General features: G+C 45.5%; 1 protein-coding gene across 1 annotated transcript; it reads right to left on the reverse strand.

Moving 5' to 3' along the window:
- Positions 1–265: 265 nt before the first annotated feature.
- MB (myoglobin) lies at positions 266–16,235 on the reverse strand. The gene is made up of 3 exons (XM_051961647.1): positions 16,051–16,235; positions 4,367–4,589; positions 266–1,058 (listed from the first exon to the last, which is right to left on the reverse strand). Exons 1-3 carry the CDS (start codon positions 16,143–16,145, stop codon positions 912–914), a joined length of 465 nt encoding a protein of 154 aa, XP_051817607.1. The 5' UTR covers positions 16,146–16,235; the 3' UTR covers positions 266–911.
- Between the last annotated feature and the right edge of the window lie 377 nt (positions 16,236–16,612).

Raw genomic sequence — 16,612 nt, forward strand, 5'->3', positions numbered from 1 at the left:
ACTTTTCTACCCCCACACACGGTTCTCTGGGACTAACATCAATGGCGCTGCCTGCCCACCAGCTCCCGGCCTTGTCCATTGCTCTGTCATCTCCCTCCTCCCAGCTCTCATTCATCTTCTCTGAGGGAGGAAAGCACCAGGCCCAGACAGACAAATTGGTTGCAGGTCCTTTATTAAGATCAGGAGAGTCACACCCATTAACTGAGAACAATCCCTTTTCCTTCTCCCTCTTCTCTCTCTCTCTCTCTCTCTCTCTCTCTCTCTCTCTCTCTCCTCTCTCTCTCTCTCTCTCTCTCCCCTCCTCCCATCCCACCCCCAGTGTCTCAAGTGTCTCTAGCTCTTTCAGGAACCATCTGTCAGAGCCGCCATTCCCCAAGGAATGCTGGGGGCACTGGCTGTGACAGCCTTGGGGGAGAGAAAGAAAAGGAGGAAAGGAAAGACTCTACAGTTGAAGGGCTAATCAGAGGCAGGATGGAAGCCATTAGGAGCCCAGATGGTGGGAAGGAGGAAGGCTGAACCACATGACTGCACTCCTTCCCCCGTTCTCTCTCCAGCCCTCCGTTCTCTCTGCCCAGTAAGGAGAAAACTACCGGGGCCTCCCAGAAAGGGAGCCAAGAGTTATATCCACAAAAGCGCCTCCTGGAAAGGGGGCCAGTTACTCACTTCCGAGCGCTTCCGGAGGCCAGGGAGAAACGAAGGGCCTTGGCGGCATTACTCTGGCCAGTGAGTAACGGACGGAGCGTCCCCGATGGCCTCCCTCTGGCCTTCACTGTCATGTCTCAGTCACGTAGGGTATCCCCAAACCCAAAACTAAGGCGCTACGTTAAGAGGAGCTAGCTACTGGACCTGGGGGGTGGGCGGGAGAGAGGGTCGGCCAGTGGAGGAGTCTGCCCGCCGACGCTCAGCCTGCGCTAGCCCTGGAACCCAAGCTCCTTGTATTTGGCCGCCATGTCGTTGCGGAAAAGTTCCAGGGCCTTCCGCATGGTAGCTTGGGCATCCCCGCCGAAGTCTGCAGGGTGCTTGCTCTGGATCACCTGGACAATGGCCTCTGAGATGAACTGCCAGGGCGGAAAAAGAGAGGGAGAAGGGGGGGGGAGAGAGAGAGAGAAGGAAAGCAGGGTCATTGAAGGCACGGTGCCAGCCAGCGCCCGCGTGGAAGCCGTTAGAGATCCGGGGGGAGGAGGAGGGAGGTCGGGGGCGAGACCAGCGGAATTCAGAGGGGAGGGAGGGGACGGGACCAGATGCTCGCATTCAAACTCTGGAGGGAAAGTGGAGGGTTGGAGGACAGAAGCGGGAGCGGGGAGAGGCCTCCTGGGGAGGGTTCTCGGGTTTCAGGAGGAACATATGGAACCAATTTTGCCCAGAGGAAATGGAAGGGAAGCCACGGGCAGTAACCAGACTGAAATAGCGGCTCCGTCAAGTCCCGGCACCGTGAAAGAAAAGGGGGCGAAGCAAGAGCAAGGGATGGAGGGCCGGGCCTGGGTTCGAGAAACCGGGCACATAGTGGGAGCTGTTACACACGTGTTAACTATTATTATTATTACTACTAGTCAGACGGTCCTAAGCAAGTGGATAGGCTTCTCTAAGCCTCAGGCTTCTCAGCTGTACAATGGGGACGACAACGTTAGCCCCTACTTTTCAGGGTTGGCGGGATGGATTACAGATGTAAAAGCGCTTTGCCAATCTCATGGCACGATATTTGCCAGCTCCTGTTAGACTTGGGAGTCTGGGGGATTTGGCGGGATGTTTTCTCTGTATCCCCGCTGCTGGGTAGACAGGCAGGGAAGGGAGTTTTTTCCCTCATTTTACAGATGGAGAAACTGAGGCACGGATGAGTGACGGACCACTTTGGGACATAAAAGGCACTCCGATTGTACTTGGCTGACTAATATTATGTAGTGAGAAGAGCTCAACCTGGACCGAGGAGGAGTGAGTTCACATCCCACCCCTGCAGCTTGCTAGCTCTGTGATCCTGCCAAGTCATGGCCTCTCAATACAATGTAGGGAAAGCACTGGATTTACAGGCAGAAGGACCTGGATTCCAAATCAAGACTACGGGTATGACCTTAGATGGGGCGTTCCATTTCTTTGCTTCTGAGTGACCTCATCTACAAAGTGAAAAGTTGGATTAGATGTCCTTTAAGGTCCTTTCTGGTTCCAAGTCTCATGCATCCATGCCTCAGTTTCTCCATTTGTAAAACGGCGGAAATACGATCTGCCTCCCAGTTAAGTCGCTCAGTGGATAATACTGGACTTGGAATAAGGAATACTTGAGTTCCAATCCTGTCTCATCCCCTCATTGGCTTTGTCACCCTAGCTAGAGAAGTCACTTAACACCTCTCTACCTCAGTTTTGTCATCTATAAAATGGGTATTATTGTCGTGCCCACATCTGAATTGTGAGGATTAAAGGAGATAATATCCAAACCCCCCTTTGTAATCATTAAATGCAAGCTATTATTACTTCATGACATCGCACTAGACCAGGATTCAGGACACCTGAGTCCAGTGGCCAGTCCTGCCACTACTATCTCTGCAACCTTAGGCAAACTCGCCCTTTGTCTCATTTTCCTTAACTGTGGAAGGGGAAAGTTGGGCCACGTGACTTCCGCTGTCCCTATACGGCTCCCAATTCTGGGCTTCTAAATATGTGACAAACCCGAACAGCTGACTGATCCAGTAGCCCTAATTTAGGGGAGCATATCTGGAAGAGCTCTCGTCTTCCTTTCACGCGCGTGAGTCCAGAAAATTAATCACATCTGCTAAAAGCCGGAGAATAAATAATGTTCCTCGATACTTATAAAACCTCTTCACTTATCAGGATCCATTGGTGGAATACATGGATGGACGGAAGGGGTTGGATATAGCAAGAAATATACATGTGAATATATACGTATACACATGTATACGTCCCTCTGTGTATATGTATATTCATGTATGTGACATTTCTATTTTTATTTTACGTAGAGTACTCCCATTGAGGAAAGTCAATACACCAATAAACACGGTCTCTGAAATTTAACCTCAGAGAGTGGAGTGGGGCCATTGAAAGATTAAGGGTCACCTGATCAGAATGGGCCACATATGGGACTTGAACCCAGAGCTTCCCGATTCTGTGGCACTGTAATCTCTCTTCGGGTAGATATAAGCAACCTTGGCTTATAGGCGAGGAAACAGGAGTTCAGGAAAGAGCGTTGATAGCCTAAAATCGGTCACCAGGCCCCTTTCTAAGGCATTTTAAGGCTTACAAAGTACTTCCCTTTAAAACAACCCTGGGAAACACTTAGTGTGACTATCATTATCACCGCTACTTTGACAGATGAGGAAACTGAGACTCAAAAAGAAGGGACTTGTCTGGGATACACAGTGGCTAAGTGTTTGAGGCAGGGCTCCTGACCCATGCTTGTTCTATTATGGTGGACTTGGGGCTTCTGGGAAGAATCACTGGAGAGAATGAACAGATGGGCAGAATTCACGAGGGTTGTCCAACAAGTTGGTCCCTTCATTAAAAATTAAAAACAAGCCCTCTGGAAACAGGGGACAAGGAGAAGTAACTGCACTCACCGGCCTTCCCGTCTTGCCCCACAGTCCATTTCATCTCCAGCCCAAGGGCCCCCGCTTGTCCAACAGGTTTCTAGCAATAAAATACTTATGGCTCGCCGGGCTATCTAGCTTCGCGGGTGACCTCACGAGACTAGTATCGACTGCTTGTGGTGGAGTCTGTGAGAGCCTCGCTGCCTCTCATTTGTGAGAACATCAGGATTATGGAGTTAAGAGATCTAGCTCCACTCCACTGGACCCCAAATTGTGAGAGATCTAAGTGTGTTGGAAGCAAGAAGAGGCAGTGGGAAATAGTGGGGTGATTACTGGACCTGAAGTCAGAGGACCTGAGTTCAAATTGGGCAAGTTGCTTCACCTCCCCGTGTCCCATTTTCCTCACCTGTAAAATAAGGAAGGGTGGACTCAGTAGCCTCTAAAGCCCCGACTAGTTTTAATTCTATGATCCTGCAGAATTCTGGTTCTGTCACTAGGCGACCTTGGGTAAGAAATTTGTTTCCCCATCTGTTACATAAGGGGATTGGCCTAAATGATCTTTAAGAGGAAAGGAAAGTGTGTCAGACTTGCGGCCAGAGAAAAATCTAACACTTCCTTCTTCTTTGACATTGGGCATTTCTCTCCGTGCCTCAGTTTCCTCATCTGTAAAATGAGGGGGTTACCCTAGATGACCCATAAGACCCCTTCCAACTTGAAGTCAATTGTCCCAACACTGCAAGTGCTTGTGTCGTGTAGGATTGGCCCGGTCCTTCCCTCCCGTCCCACTCCCAGTGCTCTTTTCTCCATCCCTACAAGTCGGCCCCGGCTCTGACCTCCAGGAACTGGATGGAGATTTTGTGCTTGGTGGCGTGGGACTGGGCCAGAGGCTTCAGCTCTGCTTCGTGCTGGCCCTTCTTCTTCAGGATGTTCCCCAGGGCGGTGAGCACTGTTGAGCCGTGTTTCTTAAGGTCTTCAGATGCTTTCATCTCATCCTCAGACTTGAGGTGCTTAAATTTGTCGAACTTCTCCAGAGTCTCAGGATGGCCCTTAAAGAGTCTGGGAACCAAAGGAGAGACGTGGTTCAGGGAGGAACAGGGAGGGCCATGAAGTTTGGGAAAGGCCGGGGGTGGGGATCATGGGACTTAAGGTACTTTGGCTATCTTGGAATGTGAGTTCAGGGCCCAACTCTGCTACATGAGCATTGTGAACTTGACAAGTCACTCCCTCTTTATGATCCATTTTTTCCAGAGCAGCTAGGCAGCAGAGCCCTGGAGTTAGGAGGGCTTGAAATAAAATCTAACCTCAGTCACTTGATACTTACTAGCTGTATGACCTTGGGCAAGTGATTTAACCCCAATTGTCGAGAGAGAGAGAGAGAGAGAGAGAGAGAGAAGAGAGAGAGAGAGAGAGAGAGAGAGAGATGAAGAAAACAGGGAGAAAGGCAGGAAAAAAGAAAAAAAGAAAAAAAGAAAAAAAGAAAAAGAAAGAAAGAAAGAAAAAGAAAGAAAGAAAGAAAGAAAGAAAGAAAGAAAGAAAAAAAGAAAGAAAGAAAGAAAGAAAGAAAGAAAGAAAGAAAAAGAAAGAAAGAAAGAAAGAAAGAAAGAAGAAAGAAAGAAAGAAAGAAAGAAAGAAAGAGAAAGAAAGAAAGAAAGAAAAAGAAAGGAAGGAAGGAAGGAAGGAAGGAAGGAAGGAAGAAGGAAGGAAGGAAGGAGGAAGGAAGGAAGGAAGGAAGGAAGGAAGGAAGGAAGGAGGAAGGAAGGAAGGAAGGAAGGAAGGAAGGAAGGAAGAAAGAAGAAAGAAAGAAAGAAAGAAAGAAAGAAAGAAAGAAAGAAAAAGAAAGAAAGAAAGAAAGAAAGAAAGAAAAAAGAAAAAGAAAAAAAGAAAGAAGAAAAAAAGAAAAAGAAAGAAAGAAAGAAAGAAAGAAAGAAAGAAAGAAAGAAAGAAAGAAAGAAAGAAAGAAGAAAGAAAAAGAAAGAAAGAAAGAAAGAAAGAAAGAAGAAAGAAAGAAAGAAAGAAAGAAGAAAGAAAGAAAGAAAGAAAGAAAAAGAAAGAAAGAAAGAAAAAGAAAGAAAGAAAGAAAGAAAGAAAAAGAAAGGAAGGAAGGAAGGAAGAAGGAAGGAAGGAAGGAAGGAAGGAAGGAGGAAGGAAGGAAGGAAGGAAGGAAGGAAGAAGGAAGGAAGGAAGGAAGGAAGGAAGGAAGGAAGGAAGGAAGGAAGAAAGAAAGAAAGAAAGAAAGAAAGAAAAGAAAGAAAGAAAGAAAGAAAGAAAGAAAGAAAGAAAGAAAGAAAGAAAGAAAGAAAGAAAAAGAAAGAAAGAGAAGGAAGAAAGGAAGGAAGGAAGGAAGGAAGGGAGAGAGGGAGAGAGGGAGGGAAGAAAGAAGTAAAATGGGCTGGCAATAGACTATATGTGTATAAGGTACATAATTTTATATCCTGTAATTTTATTTTAAATTAAGCACTTAATATGCTTCTAGATTATATTTAATATGTATAGCTGTTTATGTGTATATTATATATACACATACATATATATACACACATGATTTTATACATTATATTTAATTATCTATTAAATTAGTCACTCAAATGTTTGCTGATTGTATTTAATGTGTGTGTATGTATATTTATATACTTCTACATTTATATTGCATTTAATTTTCTATTAAATTAATTAGACACTTAAATGTATATAATGTATATACATATATAGGTATGTATATACAATTTTATATTTATATTGTATTTCATTTTCTATTAAACTAGCCACTCAAATGTTTGCTGATTGTATTTAATGTGTGCATGTATATAGAAACATGTATCTCTATATACATACGCACATATGTGTGTGCATGAAATTTATCTTTGTTCATGTTCACGTTAAGCTCCATACAAATGTTAGCTTGTGGGCACAGAAAGCACTGGCCAGCCCCGAGTGACTGTTGGCACACTACGGGTTCTCCGTGCTCTCTGCGCGCCGCTTTAGCGCCATGACCAAGTGAGTAGGTGTTTGTCGAAGGGAATGCAGGGACATGTGCCGCGTCACTCCTGACAGTCCGGCGGAGGCGCCCACATGCTAAGATAGGCCTGCAGACGAGTCCCTCATAAAGCTGGCCTGGAGAAGTTTTATTGTTTGTGCGATTTGTTAACCTTTAGTATTTATGAAAGGGCAGTCAGGAGCCTGGAGCCAGGCTGAGTCGGGGTCCCCCCCAGCAGATGCCCCTCCCTCCGACCAGAACTGCCGCAGAGTCACTCCGGCCAAGAATGCCACCGGTCTGGTTCTAATCTCCACTGGCATGTTGGGAGCCATCCTGGGACTAGCTTGACTACGTTCTTAAGATAACAGAAGGAGAACAGAGGGGGGAAATGGGGATAAGGAGGATTCGAGATTGGGGCTCTGTCCACCTTCAGGCCCACATGGAGCTGTAACTAAAAATATTCTCACATGGGTGGGGGAATGTGGTCTGGCTGGTGTCAGCCTGGAAATTGGCTGGGTACCTGGTGACAGGACCTTGGAAGCATCGGAATCAGAAAGTAAGGGGACAGGAGTCTCTGAATCACCCTGAGGAGGAAGCTCTCCCCTGGGGCAAAGATCCAGGTACAATCCATAACTGAAACAAATGAGGTCCCTAGAAAGTCCTTGCTGCATTAAATTAGATTGAGGATAATACTTGTTTTGGGATCACAAGAGCTCAGCATGATATCTGGGACACAGTAGGTACTTAATAATTGCTGATTGATTGATTACTGGTATCCTCTCTGGTGTTCATGGAGTTGTCAGGAAGAAAGGTAAATTGTGAAGGGCTCTAGAGCTGTGAACAGCCATTATTATCTCAGATAGGCCCACTTCAGAGAAGGAAAACTGAGATTCAGAGCTGAAACGATAAGCCTCAGATCATTTCGCAGACAAAGAGATAGAATAGAAAGTCAGTTCGAAATCTTGGTTATTCCAAATCCAGTCCCCCCACATCTCCCATTGCCCCTTCTCACTGAGTCTTCTCTTCTCCAAACTCCCAAGCTTTGGTCTCAGACATAAATATTCCCACAGCCATGATTATTAATATCAGAACAGATGCATCATTATTATTCACTCATATCTAATTTAAAACACCATTTCTACACTTTTAAAGTCGCCATCCTGGGGAAAGTCCTAGATTTGGATTTCAAATCCTGCTACTTTTTTATGCTCCCCGAGGTAAAGCCCTTCTCCTCCTGGGGCTGCCTCTTCCTGTACAGGCTTAACTGGATGATTTATGAAGTCTGCTCTAGGACTTCCTCGAGCCTGGAGAAACATCAGGAGAGCTTCTTTAAGGACGGATCACTCTGGGGGAGGGTTTCCGCTGGCGCTGCTCGGCCCCAGAAGGCAGGATCAAGTGGAAGCCGCCCAGTCGCCGGATTTCAACTCTGCGTAAGGACAAACGTCTGAACCGTCCAGCAGTGGAATGGGCTGGCTCGGGAGGCTGGGTATTCTTACCCAACGCAGAGCCTTAAGCTTCGTCTGTCAGCAAGCGCCACTCCATTATATCTGGACACATGTTGTCTCCCTCCCAAGGAGAGTTTAAGGTTAAGGAATATTGGAGGCTTGGGTTCCATGCTTCTAGTAGTTAACAATGACCAGCACTTTCCTCAGCCCACCTAAATGTGACTCTATCAATGTACGGAACCCCGAGCATGGAAACTCCTTCTACCAAATTAGCGAGTCATCCCTACTTTACTACCTAGAGACTTGAGAAGTTAACATTTCCTGAAGTCAGGAGGACCTGAGTTCAAATCTGACCTTAGACATTTAACACTTCCTATCTGTGTGACCCTGGGCAAGTCACTTAACCCCAATTGCCTAAAAAAAAGAACAACAAGAACAACAACAAAAAGAGCAAGAAGAAAAGAAAAAGAACAAGAATGACAACAACAACAAGAAGAAAAAAAGAAAAAGAACAAGAATGACAAGAAGAACAACAACAAGAAAAGAAAAAGAACAAGAATGACAACAACAAGAAGAAAAAAAAAAGAACAAGAATGACAACAACAAGAAGAAGAACAACAACAACAACAACAAGAAAAAAAGAAAAAGAACAAGAATGACAAGAAGAAGAACAACAACAAGAAAAGAAAAAGAACAAGAATGACAACAACAAGAAGAAGAACAACAACAACAAGAAAAGAAAAAGAACAAGAATGACAACAACAAGAAGAAGAACAACAACAACAAGAAGAAAAAAAGAAAAAGAACAAGAATGACAAGAAGAAGAACAACAACAACAAGAAAAGAAAAAGAACAAGAATGACAACAACAAGAAGAAAAAGAGAAAAAGAACAAGAATGACAACAACAACAAGAAGAACAGAAGAAGAAGAACAAGAACAAGAACAAGTTAAGATTTCTCCAGGTCTAACAATTTGCGTACAAGTCCTGGAACTCAGAACTTTCTGATTCTGGTCTCTGAACACACAGTAGATGTTTAATAACTACTTGTAGAAGGAACGAATAAATGGATAGACAGATGTAAAACGGGTCCTTGTTCAGATATCCCTTGGACTACATGGCACTGGAGGACCCTGTATTTTGGAGCTTCTCTGAGTCTATTATTAGACACCCACATACAGTTATAATTAGACACCAAGATACAGAGATACACAATTATCATTAGAATGGCAGCGAGACAGCCACACAGCTATTGTTCATGCGTACACACACACACACACACACACACACACACACACACACATTCCAGAATCCTGAACTTTTCCGCAATCTTCTGCTTTTGGCACCGAGCCTCTGCTTCGGGCCAGATAGGACCTCCCGGCAACTGTGTCCAGTGTTAGCTGATTCCTATGGAGCCCCCATCCACAGGCCACATGCGTCACTGCCTGCTTTCATCCTGCACCTTTCACCCAAGGGTCTCGAGCTCATTACTAATATTATCAGGCAGCCACTATTCTTATCCTGCTCTTCTGACAGTGGGAGAAGCCAGAGCGTAAGGAGGGGAAGGGATTAGGTCTCTCATTCCAGAGGGAGCCTGGTCCAAAAATAATAGGACAAGGGCCTAGGGCACCTCCTGGCGAGGGCAGAGGGAGGCAAGACAAATAATTAGGGAACTTTATGAGTTTTTGTCTGTTTTGTCATGCCTCCTGTTTCCCTTGGAAACAGAAACCACAAAAGAGACAAAACCCAATCCCATTTCTCTCTTAGTCGGTCTCTCTTTGTCTCTCTCTGCACTTTTGTATTTCTCTTTCTATCTCACAGCCTTTCTCTTTATCTCTTTCCCTATTTTTATGTCTCTCTCCTTATCTTTCTCTCCTTGTCTCTTTTTCTTTCTCTTTCTCTCTGTTTCTCTGTCTGCCTCTCTGCCTCTCTCTGTTTCTGTGTGTGTCTCTTTGTCTTTCTCTTATTTTTCTCCATCTCTGTATGTGTCTCTGTCTCTCTTTCTTTCTGTGTGTCTCTGTCTCTATCTCCCTGTGTCTCTGTCTCCTTGTCTCTCTCTGTCTCTCTTTTCTCTGTGTTTATGTTTCTCTGTCACTTTCTGTCTCTTTGTCTCTGCTTCTGTCTCTGTCTTTCTCTCTGCCTCTCTCTGTCTCTGTCTCTATGTCTCTGTGTTTCTGTCTCTCTGCCTCATTTTTTGTCTTTGTTCTCTCTGCCTCTTTCTGTCTCTGTCTCTCTGCCTCGCTCTTTGTCTCTGTCTCTATATCTCTCTGTGTCTCTTCGTCTTTCTGTCTCTGTCTCTTACACACACACACTATAAAAGTCGAAGGCATCTCCTCTCCAGACTCAGCTTACCCACTAGGTCCCCAGGGGATCATGGGCAAATCTCAGCGGCTTTCTGAGCCTCCACTTCCTAACTGGACATAGGAAAGGCTGGCGGACCTCGGAGCTGACAGGACCTCACAGCCCATTTCATCCAAGCTGCCTCTCTGCAGGAATCCTCTCTAGAATTTATAGGCAACCAGGCCGCCCACATCCCCAGCTTCTAGCCGCCCTCTAAGGTCCCTTTCAGGCCCTTCCAGGACTCTCAAGCCTTTCACCCTGCTCATGTTCAGGCCCCACACAGCCCCTCCCCAGCCCACTCCACCCCATCCTGGGAGGGCTCAGGCCTATTTTTGAAGATGTGCTGGAAGGACTTGGCTAATAAGAGCACCTGCTTCCCTGCCTGCTGAATGATCCCGGCATAAACACAGCTGCCTCCCTGTCGCCCCTCACCCCACAGCTGGTGCCTCTGAGACATAACAAGGTAATGTGAGGCTGGCACGGACCACGGGCTACGGACCCGGGAGGGCGCTTGCCGGCCGGGAGGGAGTCTCTAGTCGGAGCGGAATCCAGCCATCCTCGTCTCAGTAAAGGGAACTTCAAAGATTTTTCAATCCCAGATCATTTTTTCCTGTTATTTATCCCCTGTCTCCCTGGTAGTTGGCAAGAAAGTCCTCCTGACGAGCCAGTGTGGGGGAGTCAGCTTCCCAGCCACCCATGAAACAAAGACAGGCAAGACGGGAGGCAGCAGAGAGACACCCCCCGCCCCCATTCCCGAGAAATTTCTAGCCTTCTACCGACACAGAAAAGAAAGCCTTCCAAGGGATCTGGTGGAGATGCAATGACTCGGGGTCCCTACCTGTAAAATGGGAGCACTGGACTAGATGGCCTTGGAGGATCTATGATCCTACGGGTGGCCTTGGATAAGCAGTTTCCTTTCCCCAGGCCTCAGTTGCCTGCTCTATAAAATAATTCAATGATTCTCAGGTCACTTCCCTCTTGAAATCTACCATCCCATGTTCATCGTAGGGACAGGAAGCAGGGGGAGGACGGGACCGACAATCCCTATGTTCATTGAAGGGTTGGGGGAAAGGGGAAGGGCTGGACCGGAAGCACCAAACGTTGCAATCTTGTTTCTCCCCACCGGCTCGCCAACTTTGGCCGTGTTATTTAACTGGTCTCCCCTACAAAATGAGATTGAACGGAGTGATGTATCTGAGGTCCCTTTGAGCTCCAATATTGACTATGGAATATTGAGGGTGGAATGGAAATATTAAACATGGCAATAATACCATCCTCATCATTCTCATCATCATCGTGACATCTCTACGGTGCAAAGTGCTTCCATCCATTATCTCCTAAGAACCTCCTAACAGCCCCTGTGAGATAAAGATCTCAGTGGTCCTGGAAATTGCTGATTTTCCTTCTTTAGGCCCCGGTAGCCTTGTATCTGATGAGGAACTGCAAGACTCAGACTAGCTGATCTCTGAGTCATCCTCAACTCCCAAATTCTAGGACCTTGGGTCTTTTAGCCAGGTTTCTAAAGCATAAAACAAGCAATAAATTTGTTTTTCAAATGAGGAAAACTGAGGCAAGTGAATGGGCAAATACTGGTCATTTTCCTTGCGTCTGATGAGGAAACTGCAAAACTCAGACTGAGGTCATCCTCAATTCCCAAATTCTAGGATCTTGGGTCTTTTAGCCAGGTTTCTAAAACACAAAACAAGCAATAATCTTGTTTTCCAAACAAGGGAAACTGAGGCGAGTGAAATAGAATGGTTTAGTGGGAGGAAGCCTGGATTTGGAATCCAATGAGTTGGGTCAGAAATTCTCACCGTTACTTACTCCCTGCATGACCAGGCAAGTGACTTTCCCTATCTGAAGTCTGTTTCAGACATTCACTAGCTGGGGGACTAAAATGAGGGGTTGGAGGAGATGGTCTGGCAGGTCCCTTCTGCATCTCTTATCTTCTGGCCTCTCTTGGCCTCCATTTTCCCATCTAGAACACAGAGGGTGAGAACGGATGGCTCCTCCAGCTTGAGATCTAAAATCGGCCAAATGAAAGGATCTGAAATCTAGACTCTTTGCTCCTATGATCTGTCCAAGGTCCAGAAGCAAGACCAGTGGCCGAGCCCGGAATAAGCCTAGAATGGATATTGTCAAGGTTCAAGAGCTATGCTTTTGGGAACCCGAGCTGTCTCCTCTCTTTACCTCTGACCCCAAGAAATGCAAATAGCCACCCTCAAAGAGAAGACACACTTGAACTTGATTCCTCCAGAGCCAGAGCCAGGGTATCATTCCCGATGACTCCTTTGCCATTATAATCTGAGATGCGGAACAAACAAATGATACCCCAGCAACTCGGCGGTCTTCCAGAGCTGTCCTCTCCTGGGCTTTGCATGGACTTTTAAGCCCTTTGGAAAGCCTCCCGCCTCTTGTGTTCAATATGATCCTGGGAGAAGAAAATGTTTCCAAGAGGATCGCAATCCTGGGTCCCCGGTCTGGGCGCCAGAGCCATGTCCTTTCAGAAGGCACAGTCTCTTCGGGCAAGGGAGGAGACTCCAGAACAGTTCAAAGACTCCCCCATTCCATCCCCCACACTCACCAGGACTAGAGATTCATAGACTATCAGAGCTATAAAGGAACTTAAAACAGTGTAAGAGTTGGGGGGGGAACCTTAGAATCTAGAATATTAGAATCTCAGAAGTAGGAGAGACCTTGGACAGAAACTGTCAGAGTTGGAGGAACCTTAGAATGAGGAACATCAGAGCGGAAAGGGACACAAAATGTTCTAACTAAAAGGAACACGAGAAATCGTTTAATCCAAGGCCCTTATTTCTCAGAAGAGGAAACAGACTTAGAGAGGAGAATGACCATCAGCTTGGGAGCTCCTTGAAACCAAGAACTAAGAACCTTCGCTAAGGTGCGGGAGATGGGCTGTGGTCCTCACATTTCTGCCCAGCCCCCGTGTCTGGGTTCCTCGTTTCCCCCGCGACAATATGACTTTTGTGGGCTTTCTGCTTTGATTCCAAGAAAGACAAAGACTCGTTTTCTTCCTATTTTCTGAAAGCCCCCATCAAGCTGAAGTCTGGCCAACCACCCTCCTATCAGGGAAATGACCCAGACATCAAGAGAAGTTCAGAGGAAAAACACAGAAAACATTTGGCCAAGAAGGAAGAGAGAGAATAGATTTTCCAACTGCCACCAAGATTAAAGGGACATTCATGAGGGTCTGGAAAGAACATCACAAGTTCCTTTTTATCAGGGAGGAACCTGAGGTCCAGATCTGAGTTACCTAGGAGCATACAGATAATAAAGACCAGAACCAAGATTTGGCACCGAACCTCCTGATTTTTTGTCCCCCTGTTGAAAGAAAACTTAGTGATGTGCTCCAGCCAGAAACAGATGCTCTGCTCTTTGAGCAGGCAATGAGAATGCTCACTGGATCTTCAAGCCTAGTCCAACAGTATCATGATGCAAATGGGGAAAGTGAGGCCTAAATAGCTTGTCCAAGGACAAGGGGCACAGCTAGGTTACCTGTTAATGAGATTTTTCCCGCACTGCACTGGCTTCCGGGTGACCTGCATTTAAAGTCAGAGAGCCTGAGTTCCCCTCTCTGCCCTTTACTGCCTGGTTAACACTAAGGCAAATCACTTATCCTCTTGGAAACTCCTTTTCCCCATTTGTAAAATTGGGGAAAGAGCTGGATTCAATTACCTCTGAAGCAAACCTCTAAAGGACTCTGGCCTTGTAGTCAGGAATACCTGAATTCAAATTTGCTTCCTACACTTAGTAGTAGTATGACGCAGGGCAAGTCATTTAACCTCTGTCTACCTCAGTTTCCTCATCTGTAAAATGAAGGGGTTAAATTGATTAGCTAGCTTCTGGGAGTTTCTTCAGATTCTAAATCTATGGTCCTGTAATTACTTTCCACCTCTAAATAATAAATAAATATGTGTATATTTTCCAAAGGACAGATCTCTCTCTCTCTCTCTCTCTCTCTCTCTCTCTCTCTCTCTCTCTCTCTCTCTCTCTCTCTCTTTCACACACACACACACAAATGCACATACAAGTATTTGCTTAAAGCATATTTCATATATTAATATATTAAACTATTTGCTTAAGACATATATATGCCATAATATATCACATACATCATATATTAGTATATTAAATTATTTCATTAAGGCATATATATCATATATAAATTTACTAAACTATTTGCTTGAGGCATTATTTCATATATTTATATATTAAACTATTTCCTTAAGGCATATATATGCCATTATATATCACAGACATCAAATATAAGTATATTAAACTATTTGCTTAAGGCATATGTATATAATGTATTAACCCACTAAATTATTTGCTTATGGCATATAGATATCCTATATTAATATATTAAACTAATTGCTTAAGGCATTTAGATATGTAATATGTAAACATATTAAACTATCTATTTAAGGTATATATATAATATTATATACTTATATTATATGTTATAATATATGTAATATATTATAATATAAGTGTTATAATAAATGTCATAATAGGAGCCTTAGAATATTTATACATATATATAATATATATATATAAATTTCAACTAATTAAATGGGAAATTGGAACACTCCTACTCACTTTAATAGCAGTATTAATAATTCCCATGTCTAAAGAGCATGAATGTTTACAGCTGAGGGATTGTCGACTAGATCCCAAGCTGGCCCACAGAGGACCCGTTGGGAAGAAGGAAAAGGGAAGGAAAACTCCAGCTTTGAAAACTAATGTGGTTCCAGTGACAGATTAGTGAAGACCAACCATAAAGACAAGACAAGGTTAATTAGAAGCAAAAGACAAATGAAGTCCAATGGGGAGCCAAGTCAACGTGTCCCTGCCATTATAATGGAAGCCACTGAGAAAATAGTCTGATCCTTGACACTGGCTTTACAGAAAGGGGAAGCTGAGACCCGGGGAATGGAAGTAACGTGCTCCAAATCACCCAATGAGTGACTCAAGAACCTGGAAACTAATTTACAAAAGGCTGAGGTCGCTCACTGATTTTTCAGGGGCTTATCAACTGAGAAGTAAAATGCAAAATGGAAGAGGAAGAAGAATCGCTTTTCCAACCACTCTGGAGATCAGATAAATCACAGTATTTCCCACCTGCCCATCATATTTTTTCAGACTTGGGTCCTTGTGAAGGTCTGCCCCGAGGACAGCCTCCAATCTCTCTTCCAATTAGGCTTCCTGTATTTGTAGAGTTCGATGTCTGGGAGCGAGGACTCCTGGGTCTGGTCCCCAGTCCTACCTATGATTTCCTGACATATTGCATTGGAAAACACTTCAATCAGACCTGGTTCTGCCAGATTTCTGTGTGGTTTGGGGCCAGCTGGAGCCTCATTTTTTCTCTCTGTTAAATGGAGTTGCTCTAAACGATCTTGAAAGTGTCCAGAAACTCTGGATTTGGAGACTGAGGATAAGTGTTTGAATCTAGACTCTACGACCGAATGGTTGTGGGCCTGAAGGAGCTATTCCCCTCTCTGGGCTTTTGTTTCCTGTCTGCCAAGGGGAGTAGGGAGATGCACTAGAGGCTATCTTAAGCCTCCTTCCAGTTCTCAATTATCCCTCGATTCTGGGTGCAGACCCCGTTTCTTCTCACCAGTCCTTGACCCAATGGCAAGAAAGGGTAGGGGGCTGCTTGGAGACCCTCACTCAAGGCAGTGGGACTTGACCAGCCAGTCTGTGGGTGGGTGGGTGGCCACGTCCGCCCTTCCCTTTACCTGATCAGCACCTCCTGTCCGTGGCCAGGGATATCTGCCTCCACCTTCCCCCAGACGGTCAGTACCAGTTGCCACTCTCCATCACTGAGCCCCATGGCGCTGTCCAAAGAAAATGAGCAAGAAGTGTCAGTTGTCCCCAAGTCTCGAGTTTGTGTTTGGGACGGCTCTGGCCTGCGGGGCCCTTTATACCCTCCCTTTGGTTCTGGCCACTCCTATCAATTGACAGCCCCAGCCTTGCTTTCCCTGTCATCCCAGTCTGGGTTATAATCTCTTTCTTTCTTGCTCACATGGAAGTTATTTTGGGTCAGGTGCCATTGTGGGAGCGCCCTGAGCTCGGGCCACGGGCTGGGGGGAGGGCTGCAGTGAGTCTGGGGCTAACGCCCTCCCGAGGCAGGCAGAAAGGGCACCGGCCAGTCCCCTGCCAGAAACCTGTAACCCAACTCTCCCCCCGGCCAGGGGACTAGAAAAGGCCCCCACCACGCCTCCGAGCTTGGAATTCCAGCTTCTTGGCCCCGACTTTGGGGCCACAAGACCTGCTTACCTTATTTAGAACCTCTTCACT

Source organism: Antechinus flavipes, chromosome 5 (assembly GCF_016432865.1).
Source record: "Antechinus flavipes isolate AdamAnt ecotype Samford, QLD, Australia chromosome 5, AdamAnt_v2, whole genome shotgun sequence".
NCBI classification, from domain to species: domain Eukaryota; kingdom Metazoa; phylum Chordata; class Mammalia; order Dasyuromorphia; family Dasyuridae; genus Antechinus; species Antechinus flavipes.